At 32.3% G+C, this 26,720-nt stretch overlaps 1 protein-coding gene across 1 annotated transcript in view; it reads left to right on the top strand.

Moving 5' to 3' along the window:
* Window positions 1-20,910, top strand: part of LOC137924166 (calcium/calmodulin-dependent protein kinase kinase 2) — a 54,059-nt gene extending 33,149 nt beyond the window's left edge. Inside the window, exons 2-11 of the mRNA XM_068767516.1 lie at window positions 9,634-9,714; window positions 10,867-11,047; window positions 12,388-12,441; window positions 13,002-13,172; window positions 13,723-13,870; window positions 13,940-14,130; window positions 15,313-15,528; window positions 16,890-17,057; window positions 19,755-19,909; window positions 20,542-20,910. Of these exons, the coding sequence (XP_068623617.1) occupies window positions 9,634-9,714; window positions 10,867-11,047; window positions 12,388-12,441; window positions 13,002-13,172; window positions 13,723-13,870; window positions 13,940-14,130; window positions 15,313-15,528; window positions 16,890-17,057; window positions 19,755-19,909; window positions 20,542-20,647 (1,471 nt within the window). The 3' untranslated portion in view covers window positions 20,648-20,910. The remainder of the gene's footprint in view (window positions 1-9,633; window positions 9,715-10,866; window positions 11,048-12,387; window positions 12,442-13,001; window positions 13,173-13,722; window positions 13,871-13,939; window positions 14,131-15,312; window positions 15,529-16,889; window positions 17,058-19,754; window positions 19,910-20,541) is intronic.
* Window positions 20,911-26,720: the final 5,810 nt, after the last annotated feature.

Below are 26,720 nucleotides of genomic sequence, written 5' to 3'. Positions count from 1 at the left end.
TCATCTAAAAAATACATTAAACACCTAGGAAAAACTTATTAGAAGGACCGGAAAGTAATGTCGTTTCTGTTGTCAAATTTTACAAAAAAAACCGATAGATTTTTACCGCTCCGGCATTGAAAATTTGTACACTAGATGGAAAAAGGTTGTTGATAACGAAGGTGAATATATTGTTGATTAGAAATAAAAAGTTATTAAAAATGTAGTTGTGTGAATTTAACTTAAGAAAACGACATAACTTTCTGATCCACCTATGAAGGATTTTTAAGTGATAGTACAGCTTGGAAATTAATTCCTCTGCTACCGTACTGAAATCTGAAGTTAGTTCAGATGAACAGGGCGCTTTTGGAACCCTCGTACCTTTAAGTTGGAGTATACCATTTTACGGGTGCTCAGTCTGGTATATTTTCTTCTATCATTCATTTAATTACTTATAAAAGTGGTCACTGTATATCATACTATGTTGATTATAATGAATAAATAATGAATAATGAATAAATAAATACATAAATAATTACAGAGCAGGGGTAACCCAGCCTTGAAGACTGAGACTTCTGATCGTAGCTCACGGGTTCGATTCCCGGGATACAATCCTATATAATTTATTTGTGCGTTAAGTATATCGGATTGCCACTGCTCAAAAGTTTCCAGAGGATGGGTAGCAGCATCCAGCTGCGTGCTCGCTGATCGCCATGGCGATCGCAGTATGGTATTATACATGGCGTGGTGATTATGGTATATCCCCCCATAGATGTATTTTGGGAAGGCCTATGCCATACAGTGAGCATATATGGGCTAAAATAGCAACGAAATTTTCTATTTAAATATAGTCAAATAGTGCCTTTTCTTGTTGTATCTATTAAACCAACTAAAAATTAAATGATGTATAATACAACGCAGAAAAGATAATAATTTTTATTTTCTTGTATAATCACTTAAATCTTAATTCAACAAAAACTACCTGAGTATGTATTATTATAGCTCGTACGTAATTATATTAAACACTGCACCTTTTGACCTTGTGTAATAAACCAACGTTGAATTAAACATATAATTCTCATTAATTGTTTTCAGTACGTTATTAAAGTTTTTTAATTTATTTTATTATTTTTATTATACAGATGCATACACCAAACAAAAAACGTATAATTAATTCAGCATAAATAAAGTATATTTGGCGGTTTCATCACTCGAGGCAATTTCTTAAACCATGAGGAGATATAAGACAGGAGACAAGTTCTTACGCGTGTACAATTATGCTATAATGTTAATTTTATACAGTATCATTGGTTATAGAATGTTAAAGTTTTAAACGCGGTTAATGTATAGCATTAGTCAGCAAAAAGCTTTATATCTATTTCCAATCATTATTTATAAAGTATCACTCTAAAATAAGTCTCATCAATTTATTTTTACATTAGAATACGATAGGTTAATAACTTCAAACAGTACAAAATTTGCAAGGGCAGAATTTTGAAAACGCTTTTCTTATAACATTATCATTACGTAATTTATTATTGAATTTGAATCGTTGATTTTTTGATAACTTGTATTATAGAGGGTACATAAGAACGAAGTAATTAAAATCAGATGAACTTTACACTACACTATTTTAAAGTTTAAACATCTATAACCCTGTATAATTCGATCGGAACTTGTCGTAGACCTAAAATTATAGCTCAGAAACATTATAAATGATTTATAACGCAAACGAAAATAAACAATTTCATTTAAAAGTCATCGATTCATTAAAACAATAAAACGATTATGTCATGCACGGTGACAAAGATATCTGATATTGTAACGGAGTAAATGGCCAGTGTATTTATTGCACTGAAATTATATCAGAGATTTAAATAACTCATATATTCTTTTTTAATTAAATATATCTTCTTTTTTTCACTTGTGGAAAATGTCATGCATTGTTCTACTCACACCGAGAGAGTATCAGCTCGTTTTCCTCTGCCCCCACCTCGCCGCCTTTTTCTTAGGCGCGGTACTACGTAGTACTACAGTTTCAATAGCACTCTTCTACTCGCCTTAACAAGTGGAAGTTCTCCCATCATCGTTATACATACAGACATAAGATGCTTAGCTTTTATAACTTCACCGGGGTTAGGATGTTAAAACGCAGAAGTCAAAGTGTCTAGGTCTGGTCAGGTTAATCTAAAACTCTTGATTGAAGTTGCAGCTTGATTTATTTCACCAGATTGTGAGGTTGCGTCTCTTAGTTTCATGGAATGACCAGACGCCTGTAAACCTCTTCTAAAGGCGTCACTCAGCATTCATCTAACATATAGTTTCAGGAGTTACATGGAGAAGATTATAATAGAGATTTCGAATTAGAAATGGGACGATGCTTAGATAAACGAAAGCAACCAACATAGCTCAGTTAATTGGCAATTTGAAGTGGCAATAGCAGATGGCTACATAGGCCTTAAGGTTCTATAGTTGAGACCACGTACCAGCTAGCGCAACGAAGGTTGTTTGCCAAAAAAGTGGCCAACTGGTTCTATTGGAAATCTTTAGGAGAGGCTTCTAGAAATGGAACAAACATATTAATAACATTAACTTTAAAAGCCTTAATCCATTGCCAAAAGTTTACCTATGTTTAAAAACAATAAATCTTCTTAATCATTAAAAGACACGTAAGCGTAAGTAAATTTTAAAACATTCTTCATTATAACAACACGGTCGTGTCATCGGCGTGCCATTGGCAGATATTATGTAAACAGTGAGCTTGTTTTTACGTTTCTGCAAAAGTACTGATTCACGTTCTTGATTCAACTTCGTTATGAATATCGTATTCATGTTTTAAATGTATGTAACTAATAAGACTCTACCTATCTATACTCTAGCTCTAACACAGTCTAACGGATTGGTAAGTTGTAGGAGTACGGTCACATCGTGCGGAGAACAGGTGGCCGCTGCAGCCTTAAGGTTGTAGAGTAGAAACCACGTAGCGTAAGACCAATGCCCAGCTGACGATGCTTTACGGCTAAAATAATTGATCACGGTTCAAACGAGATGTGACAATGAAATTTATAAAAATTCCTAAAATTAAACCGAAAATGAAAATTAAATAGATTTATTTTGACAATCTTTTGACCGGTATTAATTTAAAATATTATTACTTCAATAAAAAAAATCTACCTAACTCCATTATAAAGAGACTGTTAATTCGCAATACAATAGTCTGAGCATACTTCTGTTAATAACAAACTTAAAAAAAATTACTATTTTAGTTAAAGCATCAGCAATTGAACTAGGCCTGGCTTATTTCATAGGCCCCAGTTCTCTCGTGACACAATATTGCTTACTGCATAACACTAGTTATTTAAGGACACTTATGTTATCTATATTTTAAAAGTGTATGAATAATAGTCTCAAAATACTATCCTTCTTTCTCCTTTTCTTTTCCTTTCTCCTTAAGAGTATATATATTATGCATCATAAGAGTGATAAAAAAGCTTTTAAAAATATGTAAATTGAGTGCAACGTAGGAAGGAAATAAATTGTTAAAAAAGTCATGAAAATAATAAACATTAAATTGTACAACTCTGGAGGGAAGACAAAGGAAGTCAGTCGATGTATATATGTCGATGTATATGTAAAATGAAAGATCGAAAAGGATGGAAGATAACTATGAAAATTAAAATAAAATAAAAGATATTATGTAAATAAAGACCTTGTCCATACAACGGGGTCATAAAAAAGCAATGCATCGCAACTTTCAATAAAATCTCTTCAGGGATCGATTCCATATTTTTCAAACACAGATATCGCTTCTTTGGCAACAAAATTTTTCATATAAACGCGTGACGTTTTTAAATTTAATAGATGTGGGACTCTTTTATTTAAGGGTCAAACGTGGGCGTCGTATAGAAAGGCCCATACGTGCTCGCGAATAATTGTCTGATTTCCACGTACCGCGGACATTGTTATTTTAACAGCCACCTATCATTGTTTAGTTTGTGTTATTTTTAAATAGTTATATAACAATATATAAGTTTATTTACATTTTCGTCTTGGTTAAAAATTTACTCGTATGCCTTGAGAAGACCAATACGTGTATTTTTGGTCGGCGCAAATTTGAGAAAATCACTGACAAATGTAATGCTCATTTGTTTCAACCGTAAGACGTACACTGGTAAACATAGGTATTTCCATATTTCAATATATATTAAAAGATTCATAACATTCTATTTTCGTTTTCTTTTTCATTAATACTTTTACTAGGCATGTGACATGAGGTCTGGAGTAGGAGGAGTCCCACAAGAAGGAACCTCTTCATTAAGGTCGTTTAAATATGCCTGACACTGACCCCTTCCTTTCTTATTTGAAATATATTGAGGAAGCTAAAAAAGGACAAAATACTCTTCCAAGTTTAATAAAGAAATGTATTGTAATGTACAAACATATTCCATTATTTTAAAAATTCACTGCCATTAGAATATAACAGGTGCATACTATTTATTGCTTACCGATACACGTCACATCGTATCCAAAGAATTTAATAATGCCTTCCCACGCGGATTATTTAAATTAAACTTCTATTCAGCGGTCAGGGTTGTCACAAGGTAAAATTCCAATAACCATCGTAAATATTGCTTGTGTTTAAAGCTTATAATGTCAAAGTGCATTTTTTAAAGTTAGGATAGAATTGGCACATATATATATAACATTATTGCATGACATTAATATTTTATTTATTTAAGATTATTAATAATTTAATAAAGTGACAAAGCGAATGTTTACTATTATTTATTTAGCGAATAAACACTTTATTGACAGAATGTGTAATGGCGGATTTCATGCCGTATAAGTAATCTCTATCAATCAACTCAATGTGGTAAAGATAATAAATAGACGAGTATGTGAATATTTCTAAAAAAAATATTTAATTACATTATATTATATGCTATATTGAGATGTTAAATATATTGTTATCTATGTACAAATAATAATAAATACTAACTTGAATAGGATATAACAAATACATGAGGTTTACATGTACTACAAAAAATACAGATTATGTAGTATATGTATAATATTTACGAGTAGTGATAGTCCAGCGGTATAGAACTGAAACTTTAATGCGAATACTGCGATTGTATTTCGCGGTTTCGATATCCGGGATACAAAGTTATAATTCACACTTTATGTATAATTATAAAGAATTGCCACTGTTCACAAATAAGTTCTCAGAGGATGGCAGCAGCGTCTTCTGCGTACTATACTATGACACTGCAATCGCCAACCCGCCTTTTAAGCATGGCGATTTTGGTGTATCCCTGATAGATGTCTTTGGAGATGACCTATGACGTGCAGTAGGCAAAAACGATGAAGACTTTAAAAAGTGTATTTTTTGTAATTATTAGTGACAACTAATTTTATAAAATACCATAATACGAGGGCCAAACTGAAAGTTTTTAGAACTGGCAACTTAAAAGCATTATATTAAAAAAATAAGTTTAAATTTTGAAAATAGAACTCTTTACCAATAATATTGAGTATACATTTCATTCATTTGTCATTTGTTTTACGATTTGGCGGCAAATTGAAAATTGTCTGTGCACGTCAGAATGAATTTAAGCCGAGAAATTTTTCGTGCAATGATTTTTTATGACTTTCGATGTCATATAAGTCAACAAGAACGTTATGATAGACTTCGATTGGCTTTTCACGATGAAGCCCCATCTCGTGCCACAGTTTACAACTGGTTTAATGAATTCAAACGTGGTCGAACTAATCTCACCGATGATTTGCGTGGGGGACGGCCTTCTACAGAGACGACTGAAGACAATATCAGTGTTGTGCGGCGTATGATAGAGACTGACAAAAGAGTGACCTATCAGCAGATTCGGACAAGTCTAGGCATAGGTATGAGTCAAGTGCACAAAATCCTCCATGAACATTTAGCGGTCAGGAAGCTTTGTGCCCGCTGGATACCGCATAATTTGACCGAGGCTCAAAAACTCCGCCGTGTTGATTGGTGCCGAGAAATGATCCAAAAATTTAACGGAGGTGACTCAAATGCTGTGTTCGACATACTAACGGGTGACGAAAGCTGGATTTACTGTTATGATCCGGAAACCAAAAGACAGTCTGCTCAGTGGGTGTTTCCTTCCGAAGAGTTGCCAACTAAAGTGAAAAGAGGTCGAAGTGTTGGAAAAAAGATGGTGGCCTCGTTCTTCGGAAAGACAGGTCATTACGCGACAGTTGTCTTAGAGGATCAGAAAACGGTTAATGCAGAGTGGTACACTAACAACTGTTTGCCACTTGTCTTGGAAAAAGTTCGAGAGAAACGACCTCGCAGCAGGATCCTCCTTCATCACGACAATGCCTCGTCGCACACCGCCAGGCAAACGATCGACTATTTGGCGACCTCAGACGTGGAATTACTGGGTCACCCGCCGTATAGCCCCGACCTCGCACCCTGCGATTTTTATTTATTCCCGAAAATAAAAGAAAAACTTCGAGGAAAACATTTTATGGACGCCGAAGAAGCAGTGGCTGCGTTTCAAAACGCCGTCGAAGAGACCCCTAAGGCCGAGTGGGCAAGGTGCTTTTCTCAATGGTTCAATCGAATGCAGCGATGTATTGATGTAAATGGACGCTATTTTGAAAAGTTATAATAAAACTAATAACTTGCTAGAATGCTTAGTTTTTGATTTTCTAAGAACTTTCAGTTTGACCCTCGTACCACAGTGATTGCCAACAGATCTAACAAGCGCAGTGATTATGGTATATCCCTCCATATACATCTTTGGGGGAGGCATATTGACTTGCAGTAGGCATCTATAGGCTGAAACGACTAAACGATTTTTTTTATTCGTATTATAAGGCATACGTAACGATTATTCATATTAATATCTTCATAGGTTCATTTATAGAGCCTATTTTTACGAGATGAGAACTCCAGAAGAGCAGAATTTGTTACATACAAAAGATAAAATAGGATTGAACTCCCATATCATGGAATTCTACAAATTAAAGGCACGAAAGTTCGAAACGCACCCTAGTTCCAAACTCAGACAGGTTTTAAATGTGATCACTCTTACAATATACAATAGTAACATTTCAACATTTCCAAGATTTAATATTACGTAATAAATGCTTCAAGTTATAATATAATACGATTTTTTTTAAATAATAATACGATATTTTTAATGATCTTCTTAAGTTTGTTACAAGATAATTAAGAGATATTACAAAGGAGTGTTTTGTAATACCATACACAGATAACCACAAAAGCTTTGATTAATTATAAGCCTGGGAAAAGGTATATTTATCAAAGTTATTGTGTTTTCAATTTAAAAATAACAACCACAAACATAACACACGTTAGTTATTCCAACATGAAGTTAATAAGACAAAAATAATGACAAAGAATATTCAAATATAGAAGTTTTTTAGAGCAAATGTAAATTAGATCATTATATCACAAAATATTCCTCTCTCTGAACCGTTGACTGAAGTAATCAAAACAGAATAATCTCTAGTTAAATTGATTTTGATGGACTATAAAATCAAAGTCATCTATATTATACAAAGGCCAACATTTCGAATTACGAAAACGAATATGATAATGCCTAATTTCAAATATGGAATATTGAAAGACAAGCTTATTATAGATAATTATAACTGGCCATCTGTAATCTCTTTTGACATAAAATAGTTTTTTTTAAGAACAAAGTAATACCAAATAAAACTTTGTAGATTTCCTCAGTTGACTTTAAAGAATAGAGACGACACTATATTTCGTGGTTCGTGATTCCATTTTTACTAATATAAACAAAACTTATAATGGTGCAATTAAACCTTGGTAACCTTGGGGGTAAAGAACCAAGATGGCTGTGGGCGGGCGCAACCGTTAACCTTTTGGGGTCAAAAGGTTCTCGAGGCGATCTTTACAGGAGGGACATGACTTGCAGAGGATGTCTTTAAGCTGAAAATAAACAGAAGAAGAAGAATGGTCGCGGAACGCGTTACCGAGTCAGACTGCCAGTCACGTACAGGTTACCTTTCTTACCGCCTTCACAAAAGGAGTCCCTAATTTATCCTACATGATTAAACATATTTATATATATATATATATATATATATATATATATATATATATATATATATATATATATATACATACGTACAACAAACCCACACGCGCATGTTCATGCTCATGTGGAACATACAAGTTCATGTTCACACATGTTCAACATGAGCTTGTATGTTTAGCGGTGTTTAAAATGGGTAAAAGAGGATGTAACAATATATATTATAAAATTTTATTGTTTCTATAATGTTCTTTAACTTCGATACCTCAGTGACAAAATATAACAAGCCTGATCATATTACACGCTCATAGTTAGAGGACAAATTGATTCTATGTACTTTACAATTAACAACGCGGTACGAAAACGATCATCGCTAAGTAATTCATGACTTACCACTAACTTAACTGATTACTTAGCTAAATAAGTTATTTAAAATTCGTGACAGCATTATTTACAGATATATTTAGTGTTCTTTAATCATCGACACTATATTTTGCAGTATTTGTTAAGAAATATAGTATGAAATGGTTAATTTTAATTGTGTATCATTTTATGTTTTTAGTCGTTCATGTCTAAATATTTGACCTCTGTTTCGCCTGATGTTAAGCGATGACGAGGTCTAAAATGGTACATGCTTGCGTAGAAGAAACCAATTCGCTCTTGTCTTGAAGACTGCTTGTTTATAGTTGCCTGAAACAATGAGGCCAGCACGTTGTTCCTTGACTACTCGCACTACAAAGTAGTAGCGAACGCTTAGCGCGGGTGGAAGGATTTCAACCTCGTACGGGTTTCATGAAACTGTGCTTCTTGTTGCCTGATGAAAGATAGGAGATGGAGGAATTATTTCGTGTAATTCAGGTACACTCTCTCAAAATCCAGTCTATAGAATTACGATGAACTGACAACTTATTGCCGAAGCCTCAAGCTTTGAAGATTAGCACTTACCAAAGCATCGTTACCAATCAGTCATTTGGCTCAAGTTTTTATGGAGTCCAAAGTTTCCAGCTGATACTTTGCTGATTTATTCCACAGATTCCTATAGTATGGACATGCACTGAATGCACTGCACATGCACATGCACTGCACATGCACTGCACATGCACATGCACTGCACATGCACATGCACTGCACATGCACATGCACTGCACATGTATGGAATGATGTATGGATGTAACCTAGACATGTACTTTAAATCTGGACGCCGCGGAATCATAAACCATATGATAGACTAGTCAATTTTATTATAACAGATCTATTATTCGTATTCGGTTGATTTATCAAAAATTATTACTATTTATTTATTTATTGACAGCCATTTGCGGTTACAAGTATTAACCATCACTGGATAGCATAGGCCTCCACTAAGGATCGCCACTATGACCTGTCTTGTGGCACCCGCAACCAGCGACTTTCTGCGACCTTGGCTATGTCTTCGGTTTACCTAGTCTACTTACGTCGCCGTTAAATCAAGAGATTTCTTAGATGCCATACTAGCTGAATATAATATTAAAATGTCTCTGTTATTATGGTAAACATATCATACGAATTGAATGATATAGTAATGGTTTTGTTTTAGGCACTCTGCAGTGGACGTCAGCGCTGAAACGAACAGGAAGCATGACCTTGACAAAAGGTGGCAACAGCCAGAAGTGGACAGGTAAGCTCCTTTACATTTATTTACAATTAAATTTTCATAAAACATTTATAACAACTAATTTTTCTAATTCTGCTGAAGCCGCTAATATAGCAATATAATTTAAAAATGCTACAGCTGAATTTAATTTTAAAACAGTTGAGAAAATACTTACAACTTGCGATCAACAGTTTACTATAATCAACAAGCGTCAACTTTACGTGAATTATTTAATCATTATCAATATTTCAACCGTAACATGTCCACTGATAGGCACAGGGCTCTATAGGACCAGTGCGAGGCTTGTATCCCGTCCTCCGATGACGACAACAAAGATTTCTGTCGTCTTAGATGATGGACGTTCCATGCTGCGCTAGCTGGTTCATGGTTTCTATTCTAGACCCATAATAAATATAACGAATTGGGCCTAGCGGTTATCTTTTCTATGTACCATGTGGCCCGCTCACTACAAATGTACTCAATCCTCTGCTGGGTAACTATCGCTATACTACTATTCGTTATGGTCCTATCACATTCGAATTTTAAAAAATAATTTATTGTGACATATTTCAGAATGATCACATAATACAGATTGTTTAAAATAGATATAAAAGCTTTAAAGTTTTTTTGATAAATAAACTGTTAATGTTTAAAGCTTTCACAGCTATATTCAATCACCCTATATTGTATAAAATACTTGTAATACTTTGGCCTATTTTATATTTCCAATTACTTCATCAATCGTTATCATTATGTCAGCCGATAAGCTCCCACTGCAAGACGTCGGCCCCCTTTAAAGATCTCTGTGATCACCGATCATGGGCTGCCCGTATCCAGCGACTCCCCGCAACCTTGACTATGTTTTACTGAAAATTATTTGAAATGAAAGACCCTGACATAGATTTAAGACAGGGAAATTAAGTGCCACCAAAAAGGGACTAAAGAAACCTCGATTATGTCATAGGTCCACCTGGTGGCGTGCTTACACTATAATAAAAATTGCTTAGGAGTCTTCAAGTCATATCAAGAGTTTATAGATATCTAGACAAGCATGTACAAGCTTAGACCTCCTCACCGCCTAACATCGGGCAAGACAGAGGTCAAAATCTTTGCATATAACCTATAATTAAAATATGTATTACGTCATAAAGTCTTGATTCTACTGTCTACGTCTAGATTATCAACATGTGAGAGATCCACTCTCTTCCGTTCTCACACCACGAAGTCTGCGGAGTGCAGTGGTCAGAGCTCCCCCAGACCTCGCCGGGCCCCGAGGGAGTCCCGTCGTGTATCTCTCGCACAAGCGTCGGGCTACGTCCAACTCAACCAATACCGGCTACTTGAACCAATCGGACAGGTAATCCTGAATATATATTTTTTTGGTTTTAATTTAATACCTGCTGACCTCAGGAGCGCTTAAACTAAAAATGTCTTAAACTAGGTGCCTATTGTGCCATGCCACCTCGAACCGGCGGAATGTACAAATGCCACTCGGATAGAAGTAATAAAAATCGGTCCAAAATATAATTTTAGCAATAGTGATTTTTACACAATATTGCCGGTTAAATTTCTTTTACAATACACAGACACCAAAAAGAATTTAACTTGTTGGGCTAAACCTTAAACAGTTACCTCCCACCGATTAGAAAAGGAGGAAGAAGAAGAAAGGAGCTGTGACAACTTAGTCGTTCATAAAGTTCCTATGCTCATGTATATTCATTCATTTATATCATCCACTGCAAAGAATACAGAGAGGCACATTCCTTGCAGTGGCAAAAATTGCCACGACTTCCCGTGACTTTGACTATATCAAATGAATATAAATACGAGTAAATTATCATAATAAGAAAGAAAACAAAATAATAATTTAAATTTAAGTGAATCTTGAATTAGAAACGATGACTGCGATAAAACAGAAATGCATTGACTTTTTATTGCTTGTAAAAATTTGTTCTTTGATATTTTTTATTTATAAATCTGGTACACGTACACTGTTGTGATGTTATATTTTTAAGTTATATTCAAAGTACAGATTAAGGAAAATAATTACACTATTAATTTAGCAGTTTTAAAAATCGCTATACAGTAAGTCCTTTCTAAATTTTCCGAATCTATACTTAAAAAAAATATCCATTTTAAGTTCACTACGCGGACATGGGATAGATAGCATAAAAATTTAAAACGTGTTTAATGATTTAGTTTACCTTTTTATTATTTTTAAACTCTGCATTGAAGATTTTTATAAAAAAGTAAAAGAATGCGCAAAACTTAAAAAATCTCAAAATGTAATAATTATTGAAACTGCGCACTAAATAGTTTACTAAAAGCAGTTGCATTGGTCAAATTTCAAAATTTAATTATTTATTTCACAGTTGATCAACAAATAAAACGATCGCTCTGAAATATGTTATATTAATTTATTGTCTCTATTGAACTGCGACAGAACAACAGTAGAAAACGTAGAGACAAATTGTCAGTAATAAAAAGCTACTTAGTATTCCTCTAATCCCTTAGATAAATGTCCAATCTTTTCTGAAGGAGCGAAATAAAAATCTGTACTAAGCCTTACTGAAATCACAGACAAATCCGCACAAAACATTAATCCTTCTGGTAATAATCTCAAATCTTTAAAAGGAACACTTTATTATAAATCTACCTCTGTTTAATGGTATAGATACATTACCATTACATTTACAGGGTTCCTACGGCATTGTCAAGTTAGCTTACAATGAAGAAGATGATACGCATTATGTAAGTATAGTTATGTTAATTATAAAGCTCTAATTCGCATATCCTTATCAACATCTTATCCTTGGGGCATCTACTGTTGGATATAGACCTCCTCTACAAATTGGCAATAAGACCGGTGTAAAGCGACTGGCATCCAGTACCTTCCCACGGTATCAACAGAGTCGTAACACTTGAACGTAAAAGTCAATTAAGGTTAAAATCTATATATATAAGTATATTTATAAAATGAAATATAAATTACAGTCAAGTTGAAATCAAATCCAAAAAAAATCGTGAAGAAACTGAAGATTAATCTAACAAAACAATTACCGTGAAAGTTATTGATACCACAAGGACATTGTCGACTAGAAATATGAAAAATTATAAGGAATTATTATATTATTCTCGCGTTCAAGTAACAAATTTTGATAGTCATCTAGAAGTACATAAAGGCAGTATTATAATCTTGACTATTACTAACAGTAAAACGATAGGAATGTTAAAATACATTAAAACTCTAACACTGTAGTTAATACGTCTAGAGTATACAAAAATGAAAACTTAGTCAATAATTTTCACAGGCAATGAAAATTCTTTCAAAACGGAAGCTTATGAGAAGAGCTGGACTGTTCGGTAGAACACCTCCTAGAAGACCAGGCCCTGGCCCCCCACCCGATCCCCTTCAAAGGGTCTACAGGGAAATAGCAGTGCTCAAAAAATTAGATCATCCTAATGTAGTTAAATTAGTTGAGGTAAAGTATATTAATATTCTGATTTCGGAAAACATTAAGACATTTTTAAAATAACTTTTTGATATTTACATTTGAAACCACTACTGTGCTTTTGACCACAAATACAATTATTCATAGGCAAACTATCAAAATAAAATAATATACAGATTGATCAGTGTAGATGCAAAAGCTTTGAAGAGGTAATGGTAAAGATCATTTGCTGTCAATCAATGTATAGTAAACCCTATTCAAATATAATATAATGAAAATTAAATTAAAATTGCGAATTTAAAATTCTAACTTATTAAAATTGTTTATCGTTTACTGCTAAAAATTTGAAAGTGATCATTTATAACATGGTGATCGGAAAGAGGTGTATAACTTATATGCTAACTAAAGCCTTAAAGCGTTTTGTTAGCATATCAGTAAAAATTTCACCCCTTTAAGCCTTTAACACCTGCACCTAATCAACAATGTACATAAAAATAATTAATGTTGTGTTTAAGATAAATAATTTATGTTTGTACCAATATGGTAATATGGAAATTAAATTGTTATGTTTTCTCTCAAGGTCTTAGACGACCCAGCTGAAGACCAATTGTACTTAGTGTTCCAACTGTTAGAAGGCGGTCCTGTGATAGATATTCCGACTGAAAATCCTTTAGATGAAAACGTAGCAAGAAAATATTTTAGAGATTCATTACTAGGTGTGGAATATTGTAAGTATCCGACATTTATTTTAAAATTCGTCTATTGTTGCAAGAGATATATGAGGATTTAATTTTCAGTACATTTTCAACGAATAGCACACCGTGATATAAAACCAGCGAATTTACTTCTTGGCGAGGGTCGAGTTCAAGTGGCAGATCTTGGAGCATGCGGTGAACTCGCTGGTGCAGGGAAACTGTCTGGTGGTGTTGGAACACCAGCATTTCGTGCACCTGAAGCTTTTGCACCAGCAGACAAATATATCGGAGAAGTAAGAGGAGAAATATTTAAATTTTATTACACTTAACTTATCCAGAGATAACATTACTTACGATCGTGTTCTAATCTCGTAAGATATTATATTTTGTTAGAAGAAGGATTATTTAACTTCTGTAGGAAAGTGATAATTCTTAGACGTATATATGTTGAGTAACGGTTGTTGAGAAAGACATCCTGATATCTGGCGGCCCCAGGTTGCCAATCAACCTTGGCCTGTGAACCGCGAGTTTTATTGTGAAATAGCTATCTTATTATAAACATTTTCTACACATTATCGTCCTGCTGTTTTGTTTAATGAATTCAATCGTGATGCTCTAATAGCACATGTGCATTAATTAACATTTGGTTTCCGGAAATTATTAAGTTCAATTAATCTAAATTCTTTCAGGTTTGCAAAACGAATAGTAAGCTTTTTTGTCATTTTTTCAATCCTAGAACGTCCACTAGTCGATGGAGGTAATTTTAAATTTCCAACAGGACTTTAACAAGTTCGTCTGCCCTTCTTGTGGGTGTACTTACTACGTAGCTCTTGCCGGTCCGTAGTCTCTAGACTAAAGTCTACACTTAATTAACGTTTCTCACTCTCAGCTTCAAACGCAAGCTCTTAGTCGCTCATAAAGACACAGAGAGGGCTATATTTATCTACGTTATCTATTTAGGAACGAGGAGATACAACGGAAGTAACCAAACATAGTACAGGGAATAGGCAAGTCGAAATAGCAAAAGGCAGTATTTAAAAAAATCAGGCGTTACCTCGCGGAAGTCCATCCTAAGTCAGAAAAGGACCAATTTTTAGCCACTTCCGCACATGCAGTGGTATTTATAAACAAACAATGCGAATCACACAACCGCCACCGCCAAATCACTCAACACGTGTTTCACCCCTCCACGGGGCATCTTCAGGAGTTATCTTACACCGAATAGTGCCAAACACAGAGTTTCTGTGTTTGCCGCATACGCATTTATCAGCGGGCTGGCGGGCGGTGCACTTTGTTGCATGACTACCACTGCATATGCGGAAGTGGCTAAATATTGGTCCTTTTCTTACTTAGCAAAAAGATTAGCAGATCACATAGCGTGCAGAATAGATATCCTTGTGCCTTAAGGTTTTGGAATGGACTTTAATTCTTGTGTATTCCTTTTAACTTAACTTGATCTATTTTTTTGTTGACAGGCTGCAGATATCTGGTCGTTGGGTGTAACCTTATACGCTATGGTAACAGGCAAAGTGCCTTGGTGTGGTGATAACACGATTGAGCTGCAAAAACGTGTACTGTCAGATCCTCTTTCTTTTCCCTCCAAACCGATGTTGTCTCGACAGCTTCGACGACTGTTGGCACGAATGTTGGATAAAAATCCAAATACAAGAGCTACGATGCAGGAAATTAAAGTAAGTTAGTCATACTGTATTGCATCTCATCGTTATTTTAGCCGTAAGGCCTCCTCTGCTATGTCTCTCCCATAGATTTCCAATAAAGCCACGTAAAAAGCTGCATACAGCACCTTCCTACAACAGATTTCGTCATCATTATTACTGTTATACTGTACTTTGTTAAAAGCTTTTGATTATGTAATAAATTATCAATTATTCCTTGTCAAAATGCTAATTAAATGGCCAAGTTGTTATAACAATTTATAACCCTTCTTTCATCATAATTTGTCAAGATAGACAACGTAATTTGAAAGAAAACAACGTAAATTTTTTTAATGTTTTTTTTTTTCTTGTGGCCTTCGTTATTGGGGACCTATGGTATTTCTCTACCTGATTTTTGGACAGGACATTAACGTTTTTTTTCTAATAAATTTTTTCACATACTTTTTTACTTCTTTATTCTTCTTTATTGGTCATTTGATCTAACTTTCCTCTTCTTTCATTCTTTAATTCTCTAGCATTCCTCTACATACTAATTTCCTTTCATGAATCACCTATCTTCCTTTCACCTCGTTCCTCAATTATCACATTTTTTCGCTATAAGCTTTATTTTTATGCTATACTATTTTGTATATTTATTTCTTATACTTACTTCAAATTGATAAGAATAAAGATTTTCACTGTCACTTGCTCGAAATGTCCAGATAATGTATAAATTATTTTTTTGAACTGAAATACATTTTTTATTGTTTATACTTTTTAATAAATTGTTATATTGCTGTAGGTTGTAAAATATATTAAAAGGTACTTTTAAAGAAATTTCTTTGCGCATTAGTTCTTTTTTCACAATGCAGTCATTTTGACTGCTTTCAGGCAATATAGGTAAATACTAAACTCCCGTCTTTCTAGTGTTAATACAGGTTTTGTTTGTGACCAGTTTTGTTGGATCAATTTGGTTTGTGATTTATATTAGTTTTTGGTTTGATTACCTCTTATTTATTTAATTACTTACCCGACGTTAGTTTCATTTATCGGTTTTGTTTCTTTTAATTATTTCCTCAATTATTTCCCAGCAGCATTTGAGGAATTTCGGCCTGTCTTTATCAACGTTAATTAATGAGTCGATACTATCTATCCTCATTAATCTTTTTACCCAGTTCTTGATGATATTTTTATGTTATGTAGTTGTTGTTGTAACATATTATCATTATAAAATAATAATAATCTTGTTAAACTAGGATAGACTTAATTAAAGTATTCAACAAAAACAAATAAAAAAGATATCATAGAGTAAATAAAGAAAATAATAAATTTCAACTATCTTCGTAGTTGAAGATCGTAGTTTTAAAATATTTTTCGTTGTTAACATAAATTCACAGGATCATGAATGGGTAACAAATGGAGGAAAAGAACCACTTCCATCCGAACAGGAAAATTGTCGACTGGTCGAAGTGACAGATGAGGACATGGCACAAGTCGTTACATCTATTCCTAATCTTTCCACCTTAATACTTATTAAAACGATGCTTAAAAAACACAGCTTTCAGGTAATTGTGCAAAACATTTTATTTTATTATTTTATTTGTGGTAATACAGGCAGAAGTAAGGAACAATCTGCGGGCTTCTTTATTTCCCGAGATTTATAACCCGTGTCTCTGCAAAGTTAGAGTGAGTTGGCCTTCTGAGTCTGCATGCTTCATCTTAGATCACATTGTTGCTTTCCATCAAGCAAATTGGCGGCCAAACGAGGACAAAAAAAGCGTAAAAAAATAACATGATCAAAAAAATTTCTTTTTTATTTAATCATGGATCGTCTGCGAGGAACAATGAATGAAACAACACGATTTTTACTCCACAATTCGAAATAAATCACATTGAATATATAACAGCTTAAAAACTTATTAATAGATTATTTCACGTAGTAAATATTTATAATTCACTCCCGCTCTGAATCAAATTTGTGATAAAAATAATACAACACAGAAAAGATAATCTGTAATTAATCTGTGACCTGAAACAGAGTGGTTCAAAACAAAATGGAATGAAAGCAGTTGGAGTACGCCATTGTCGACTGGCAGACAGAACCGCGAAAAAAATATTAAACGAGAAATATTAAGTTACAAAAGATTTTAATTGGATAAATATTATTATTAGAATTAATTTTTAGAAATTAATTTAAAATTAAAACTCAGTGGACAGAGACCTTAAGGTCAAGAATGAAGACATAATGCAAGCCGCTTCCAACCGGTCTTTTATAAATATATGAGCGAGGCCTATGTTCAGGGACTACAGTTTAAATGTTGATGATGATGAAGTCTAAGAGAACTAAAATAAAATAAATGAAATATCATCGTTAGGTTATAAATAAACTTACTAAAAATAACAAGGGATTATATCTACGCATTTGTATGCTTTATGCAAGTTATATGTAAATTATCGCAAATAATAAATGTCAGTGACGTGTCTGGATTGTAATATTTGATATGTAAATATGGTTATGAAAAGAATAAATAGGGTAATGTAAATCCGACATCCAAAAACGTGACAATCGTTCAAAACTTTTTTATTGAACGCTCGCGAAATCGAACAAAAGAATGTTTGTGAAAATGTTCTACGTGAGCAGTTTCTTTGCGACAGTAAATTGACAGTTTGAACCGAATATATCGGAATTGTAAACTCAATTCTGTCTGTATGAGTTGTTTTACAACAAAGGGAGCATTGTAAGGTAGTTTTGTAAATTCTGTTTATTTATTTTACTGTACAGGGTGATAGGTTATAGATATAAAAGCATTAAAAGGGTGAAATTATTGATAATATGTCACCAAAATGCTTTAAAAAGTTTACACATATTTCCAATCATCCTGTATAAAGTCATCATTCTGAAAAATATTATTTTAACTACTTTTCTCTGTTGAAATGCGACACGCCAAAACATTTACAGTACAAAGTCTCCAGGCACAAAAAATATACAAATATTAATTTTATTATATTAACTTAGATTATATTAACTTAGATTATATTAACTAGAATTTCGAAAACGCTTTATCTTTTTATGTTATCATAACGATATTTATTGTTTCTAATCTTAGATAGGGTGTGCCATACATTAATTGCCAACAAATGAGCAATACATTCCCTTCTTAAAAAATTTTACACTTATAACAAATCATCCTTTATGTTAGTTGCTCAAAATACTTTGTACTATCTAAAATAACTAGCCTGTCGTATTAAATTAATAAAAAGTATTAGTGATGAATTTATTTTCTTGCTCAAATTTGCGGAACTGGTCAACGTGTCGCATAGTTTTGAGCCACGCAACAAATTTAGGCGATTTTTGTTCAAATATAGATATAATATCGACAAACCCATTGGATGCTAATAATAAATCATATTTATTGAAATATAACTAATATCGATTTCATCAAAATTTCGAAATTTTGAAATTTACGTCTACTTTTAAAAATGAAATTTTCGAAAAAAAGAAACTTGAGAATACATCGGTATTTTTTGATAAACTGTGGACGCCCAATATCAGTTTTTCTTTATGTCCACCTTGGGAAATCGATTTCAACTCTTTGGGATCGGTACTACTTTGGAAATCCCTGCTTTAGATAGAGAAATAATTCTATTTTTATACCACTTGTATTTAATAGAAATTACCACCCAAATCCTTATTACTATAGTGTATTACTAAGGTAAACATAGACTATCTTAATCATAATGCTATGTACATAAAACATGCATAAATTAAAAAAGGATGTAATTAATTTATTAAATACTCTATTGATTAATTTTAATTAATATATAAATAAGTAATTTATAATTAATATAAATATAAAAATGTTATTTTTGATGATAACATATTTTTTTTAATATCTGACACAAAACTGACATTATGTAAGTGGCCAGTTTTTAACAATCCAAGTAAAAAGGCACATTATCATAGTGAATAATTAATTATTAAATTAATCTTATCATGGAATAAACATAAAGGTTACGACTCAACCAAGCGGTAGGTACAAAACTCCACAAAAGAGCTGGTACCGTTGTGTAAATTTGGTGAATTTTGACACAGATATTAAAAAACATTTAATATTATTTTGAAATATCTTTTTAAACTACCTAAAAGTGCCTAAAATGGTTAAACGGTTTTCATTGTTAATTTTTAATGTTTTTGGATTAGTGACATAAGTGGCTGAAAGGTATCATTTCCTTTGTAAATAATTAAAAAAAATCCTTTTTAGAATCCGTTTCTGCGTAGTCGGGAAGGTAGCGCCCGTAGGGAGTCGAACGTCGGCGAATCCGTCGAAAGTGAGACGCATAAGCAATCAGTACGACGAAGTGCTCTCTCGAAATCCGGACGCTCGCTATCCGCACCGGGGAACTACCTCGCCGAAAGGTAAAGCTAACAAATTAATATTGACTGAAAGATTTCTCTTAAAACTTCAGTAATAAATTTCTGCCTTTTGAGAGATCAATTTATTTTAACTTTTAACAGACATTGATTACATAAATCAATAACCTGACGATATAATGAGATTATGTGTAACAAAATACAATTTTTACATCTATTTCAAATCGACGTATCACTATGATTACTCTGAAAAAATATCTATAAAATGCAACTGGCAAACAATTTCTGGCAAAACAAAGTTTGCAGAAACAGATGATATACAATATTTAATTTTAATATGTAGTCATAGAAATTTTTAAAACACTTTTTCTTACAATATTATCTCTATGTTATTAAATTAGTATCCATTGATTTTTGACGTGTGCCATGCAATAATTGATATATATATTCTATGTAAAGAGCTCATAGAACCCACAGGCATTGGGGCTGAAAGCGACATGGGTAAGCCTCCCACTACGTGAATCGACAACGCACATGCAGTTAAGGTCGCGAGATGCGGACAGTGGACTTTATACCACGCAGTGGGGTTCTATGATGAAATAAGATATAAATTCACCCCTTTAAAGAATTTCAACATATGCCTAATCACTATAAGTAACTAATAATTTCAATTTCAGTCGTCAAGCATCATTCGATATAGGCTTAGAGGCAGTCCAGGAAACCAAGGAACGTCCAGTCGAAACTCCGATCAAGGAGAATGGAAAATTAGAGCCAAGGCGGTGATGTTGTGCGTGCGCTACGCGCTAGGTTTTCAAGACAATTACTTTCATAGATTTTACTATAATAATAATATCACATAGCTTAATCTATTTACCTACACAATCTCTATACTTTGAGCGACTTAACAAATGTCGATATTTTATAATAAAAACGATTATAAGAAAAAATATATTGACATTTCCAGAATGAAATACTTTTTGATATAAATTTTTGTTATTATATATTTACATAAAGCACGTCAAAAAAATCAACGTCAAAATCCTATGTCAAAAACGATGATAAAGTCTCTACACGAAGAATTTTAACAAAAAAAAAACTCAACCGCGTATTTTTTTAATTATTGACATTTACGTAAAGTTATAATTTTGAGAACATAGAATGATAAATGCTATTTTGCATGCATTTTTTGTCTATGATTTACATGCATTATTTATTGTAACATTAAGTTGAATATATTTATTGTAAAAAAAATAAAGCAAATTAACATTTGAAATCATGTTAATGTGAAAATGAACACAGAGTACACAAAATTAATTCACTATTTCAAATGTCAATAATTTAAAAATACTTGACATTCCATTTTTTTATCTTCTGCGGCTAGCGTATTCCGTCATCCTGATTAAGCGTAGTTTTATTTATGAAAGACTATGTACTGTGAAAAATGACGTGTTTAAAAATGATTCCTTAAGAAATTGGATTTCGTTGATTTTTTTATATATATATTTTCTAAGCCAAAACACCTCTTATGTTAAATGTTATGTACTTTGACTAGATGAAGATATATCGAAGTGATATTTTTATATTACTTTTAATTAATCTTAGGAAGGTTATGTGATTCAATTGTTAGGCGTAAAACTTCATTATTCGACTAGTCCAAATATGTAGCGTAAATGTAAATAGCATTATATCTGCCCTTTTCAACTTTATAGATTAAGAAAAAGCACCTTTTTTATATCTTTCACTTAATTAAAAGGTAATGTTATATAGTAGAGTAATTTTCTACAATTTTTATTAGCTTTGGTGATTCCTATTCCAAGAATATGTACTTTTTACGCATAATTATAAATAAGTTATACTATCTAAGAAAATAATGATTTTAAATACTTATTATTTTAATTTTATGTAATTAACTACTTAATAGAGATGTTATGAAATTATGTTTGAGTGATTTGAATTGAGCCGGCAGATGCGGCGTGGGTACGCCCCCCACTAGGGAAACCGGCGACGTAATAAAGTGGGATAAAGGCTGCGCAAGATCTTTTTTGGGAAAGGCCTTGCAGTAGGTGTCTATTTGATGAAAAGAAAAGAAGAGAAAAAGAATCGGAATTTTATAAATCGAATCTCGCATTAAATTAAAAACAAAAATAAATATTTTTTTGCCTCATAAACTATATTTATGAAACTGGCATAATCATTGTAATTCTAGCCACAACGAAAAAAGGCACTGCCCAATCCCAAATTGTGAATATTTTTGACCAGTACTTATTAGTTTTGTAGGAAGGATCATAAACTAATTTTTAGAAGATACTTATTGACATGTAAACATTATGGAAACGCACTTGAGATTAATTTTTCTACACAATAGATAATAAATATATAGAGGTACAATTCAATTTTATCTGTCACTTGCCACATTAATATTAACGGATTTTAAAGGAGCTTAATATTAATATACGCACAGAATTTCACTCTTCATATATACCACACCTTAGAACATAATTCAATTTTTAAAAATAGTATCCTAATATTTTTTGACATATAACCTATGTGTTTTAATTTTTAATGCTACATTTTATTTTAAAAAAATGGCGCCGCGATATCTTTCGCGGGCTTTTTAATTTACCATCAGATACAAGTTAAGCAATTTGTAAAATTCTCTAAAGTAATTAAAAATATATATTACGCAAATTAACGAAACGCTAGCATAAGCTAAAATTTCTCTCTAAAATCATTTATTTAATCCGTATTCTAAATTATGCATTCTTTCATCCTTGCCAAGCGAATGGTCCAAAAATATTATTGCCTTTAAATGTTGTGATAGAAGATTAGGTTACAAATGCTTATAAATTTGAAAAATCTATTATTATATTTACGTAATAAAATTTAAATAAAATTAAAAAATTAAATTTAGATAGATTTGAAGTCGCGTTTTAAGTCTATGTACAATAAATGTATTTTCATTTATCAAATAGAATTGAATATTTTTAACAATTCACTCTTAAATAATTCATAGAAATACAGACGATTCAAGATACTTAAATCATATATTATGAACAAAATTAACACAGTACTTATAATTTACGTTGTTTATTTTTACTTCGATATTTGAACAAATGAAATTTAATTAATCTTCAGTTACATTTATTTTACGGTTTACGTAATATTTGTCATAAGTGATAAACGTTTTGGACGCTTATAATGACTTATATTTTAGTTGTAACATTATCGAAAAATGTCTTTTCTTACTTCGAAGTCCCGGTGCTAAAAGGGCTAATACTTTACATAGTATTGGTTTATCAACAAGGGAATAATAAATAATTACAGCTAGTTCTAACTGACTTATATATATATGTATATATATATATATATATATATACACACATACATAACTAATTTCGCGAAGCGAGCGGAAGACAGCACGACGAAAAATCAATTTTTCTATAAGTCAAAAATAAGTAAAATATGATTTGTGACTTATATATCATTATCGATTAATAGCAATAGTAGCCTCTTGTCCATTCGCGTTAAAAATAACAAATCATCGTTGTATCTTGGCCACGCACTTTGACCAATTAAGTAAGAAAGCAGTGTTCACATTAACCACTTTTGCCCCTTTTAGCACTCGGTGACAGATTTCGTTAAATATGTTGATTATTTTTATAAATTTATATTGTAGGTATATGTTTCCATGGTTATACATAGGTTGAACGACATACTATATTAATTACATTTCAAAGTAGATTATATCGGCACTTAAATTCAGGTTCACAATTTTGAACCTTGAATAATTCTATAACTTTTATTTTCGACCAAATTTGTTTTTGTATAAAGTAATCCCTCTTATAACACGGTACTTTTAAAACGTATAATCATATAGTGCGATATCTTGTTTCTTTTATAACAAGTGTTTACAATCTGCGAGGGGATTTCCCGCTCTAAATTTATGTAGAGTAAATTTATTATGATTTGTTCAGTGCATAATTACGAACATCTGCAGACTGCATCAATTGTGTTCTTATAACTCCTTTAAACAAGAAAACGTGAAAAATTACCGCGTTATATGAGTGGCGCTTACTAGTAGAACTGCCATTATACAAATTGTAACCAAAATCAATTGATAAATACATGGGGTCATTTCAACGCGTTATACGAGAATACTCGTATAGACTGTTTAAACTATTAAGTTTTCCTATAACGCGGAAATAGTCTACCGTGTCAAAGGAGGGATTATTTTGCCATTATACTTTAAAGAAAAACGACAAAAAATATGTAGTAATAATGGTATTGGTATTGTAAAATAACATTTATTTATTAATTCAATCAAAACAGAATAATAAAGATGTACAATATAAAAAACTTTGGTTTTCTTTTCCTTTATCCCACAGAGCATAAAAACTTTTCAGACGCAAAACGTAAATTAAAAGAAATTCTGTAACAGAATATATAAAATTATGTCATTGTAAAAAGTATGTTCTCATTATATTAAAATACTTCAGGGTAAATTTGAACATTTTTCTCCTACAGAAACCAAATAATTTCGTAGCGTTATGAAACATGTTCCAGAATTTTGATATTAAAATTTTTCGACACGACTGCTCTCAAAGAATATATTAAAACATTTAATTCATTTTATGTTATATTACATTTACTTTAATGAGTTTTTTAGAACTGATTCAAAAGATATATTCCCTATTAAAAGAAAGATTATTTAGATTTAAAATAGAAAAATAACGACACGTATTTCTTTTGTAACTGCTTCACTTACATTTGGTAAAAAAATTAATTCCTTCGGATAGGATTTCATATATTTAAAATTTAAAAGTGTTGTCAAAGTCACCAAGAGACCAATGAAGAGAGATATAAGAGATAGATCGAATCAGATAGAGGAGATCCGTGTAAGAACGAAGGTGACCGACATAACTCGAAGAATTGCTAGTCTCCAATGGGAGAAGTAGACGCAGCGTGGGTATGCCTCCCACGAAACAGGCCGACGACATATCTAGGATTGGGAAAGTCACTAGGTGCAAGCAACCCAAGGTCGGTCATTGTGGCAATCTTTAGATAAAGCCTATTTCTTGCGAAGGGTGTCTATCAGCTGATATGATAAAGGTGAAATGCTCCGGTCGAAAATTTCTACAATTACTTGTTGGTTTAAAAATTAATGGTAACATTCATCTTTCCAATTTTATATATAAATTAGATTACTACAAATTTCACGATGCTTTTTGATGATTGATCCAATAAAATTTTAATTTGAACTCGATAATAAAATTTCTTAAAATTTAGAAAACTTTTCGTTCTACGTTCTGTAAAGGAATAATCTTTTACTGAGCCCCTGGATATTTTAAAAAAAGAATACCCTTAATAACATTCTAATCGAGAATAAGCATACACTGTCTCACGTTATTTTACTAGAATAGTATAAAAATAATTTTATCATTGTCAAACATTTTAGGTGTGATTTTTGTCGATTAGCTTTCCACGGAAAATAACTTATATAATTGCGAATAAAATTAACTTATATTCCCGAGTCCTTCGGAATGGCATCAAAGGAACTATTAGACATATAATAGTTTTTTTTTCTGGACATTTCGGCTTTAGCAGCTTTCATAATATTCTTTGGATGGAGCGATGTGTGGTTTTAAAAGCGACAGCTACATTTCATTTTTTAAGTCAAAAAAAACGTAACTAAAAGTATTTTTAACAACGATATGACATGGCATGTAAATATTCTTTTGAACCGAAGCATACAAATTGACAAATCATACAAAGCATTACAGATTTACATAGTTTTATACTAACATCTCTCGAGTAAAATAATTTTTATCTTTTTTATGTCAACATAAAAGTGTTTCAAATTTCATTCGCTTTAAAAGGGTTTTAGAGTTTCATTTCATATCTCCAGTTAGAAAGAATTAGACAATACCTCATTATCACCATGTCAGCCGAAAGAAGCCCACTGCGAGGCATGGGCCTCCCACTAAGATCATCACAATGACCAATCTTGGGGTGCCAGCATCCAGTGAAAATTTCAAATGAATGAGCATTGTAATTTTTTTTTATTTGATCGTATTTCATAATTCGAATATTAAAAATTTTTATTCGTTTGGTTATTTGATTCATTTTTTAAATTTGCCACAAAATGATGGAAAATCTTTGTTATAGTCATTTTCATTTGTTAAGATACTTTTTGTTCCTTATTTTCGCCGTGGGTCATCCACAGCTGGACACAGGCCACGTAGATTTCCAATGAGACTGGAGAAGCCGCCTGCATATTGCGTCTATCAACGACTTTAACAAGACAACGACAAAAGCTCAGATAATTCTTACGTTTGTTATATTATAGTTGAATGATTTTAAAGAATGCGCCTGGAGAGAAATAGGTTCGTAAAAAAAATTTAAATGTCACGTCATATAAAACACTTAGATATTCGTAATTTCCCGGGAACTTACCTTTCCTTTTTAACATACGTTAAGGATTATAATTGAAAGATAAGGGTAGAAAATATTTCCTCAAGAGTCGCTTGGGAATAAAATTATGATATTTCAGACGTAGTCCGTCTTAAAATACATTTGACGAGAGCTTCACAAACGTATTTCTGTAGGATAATGAATAGCAAACTTGTCTTCCCTTTGATCGGCAAACCGTGTGATTAAAAAGACTTCTACAACGAAACGTAAATTACATAAGATTTTTTACGTCAACTCCCTGACCTAGAATAGTGGAAATATTCTTCTAAACGTTTTAACATGAATTTTTGTCAACATTTATGTGCCATTTACTCATAATATAAATATTTATACACAGGGAATTACAATCTTAAAAGGGATGCATGTTTAGCAAATTTGCTGCCCT

This window comes from Battus philenor, unplaced genomic scaffold (genome assembly GCF_028537555.1).
Source record: "Battus philenor isolate CCGP_79_NKW_IND1 unplaced genomic scaffold, ilBatPhil1.0.hap1 SCAF_23, whole genome shotgun sequence".
In the NCBI taxonomy this organism is placed as follows: domain Eukaryota; kingdom Metazoa; phylum Arthropoda; class Insecta; order Lepidoptera; family Papilionidae; genus Battus; species Battus philenor.
This window is presented reverse-complemented; position numbering and strand designations above follow the sequence as displayed.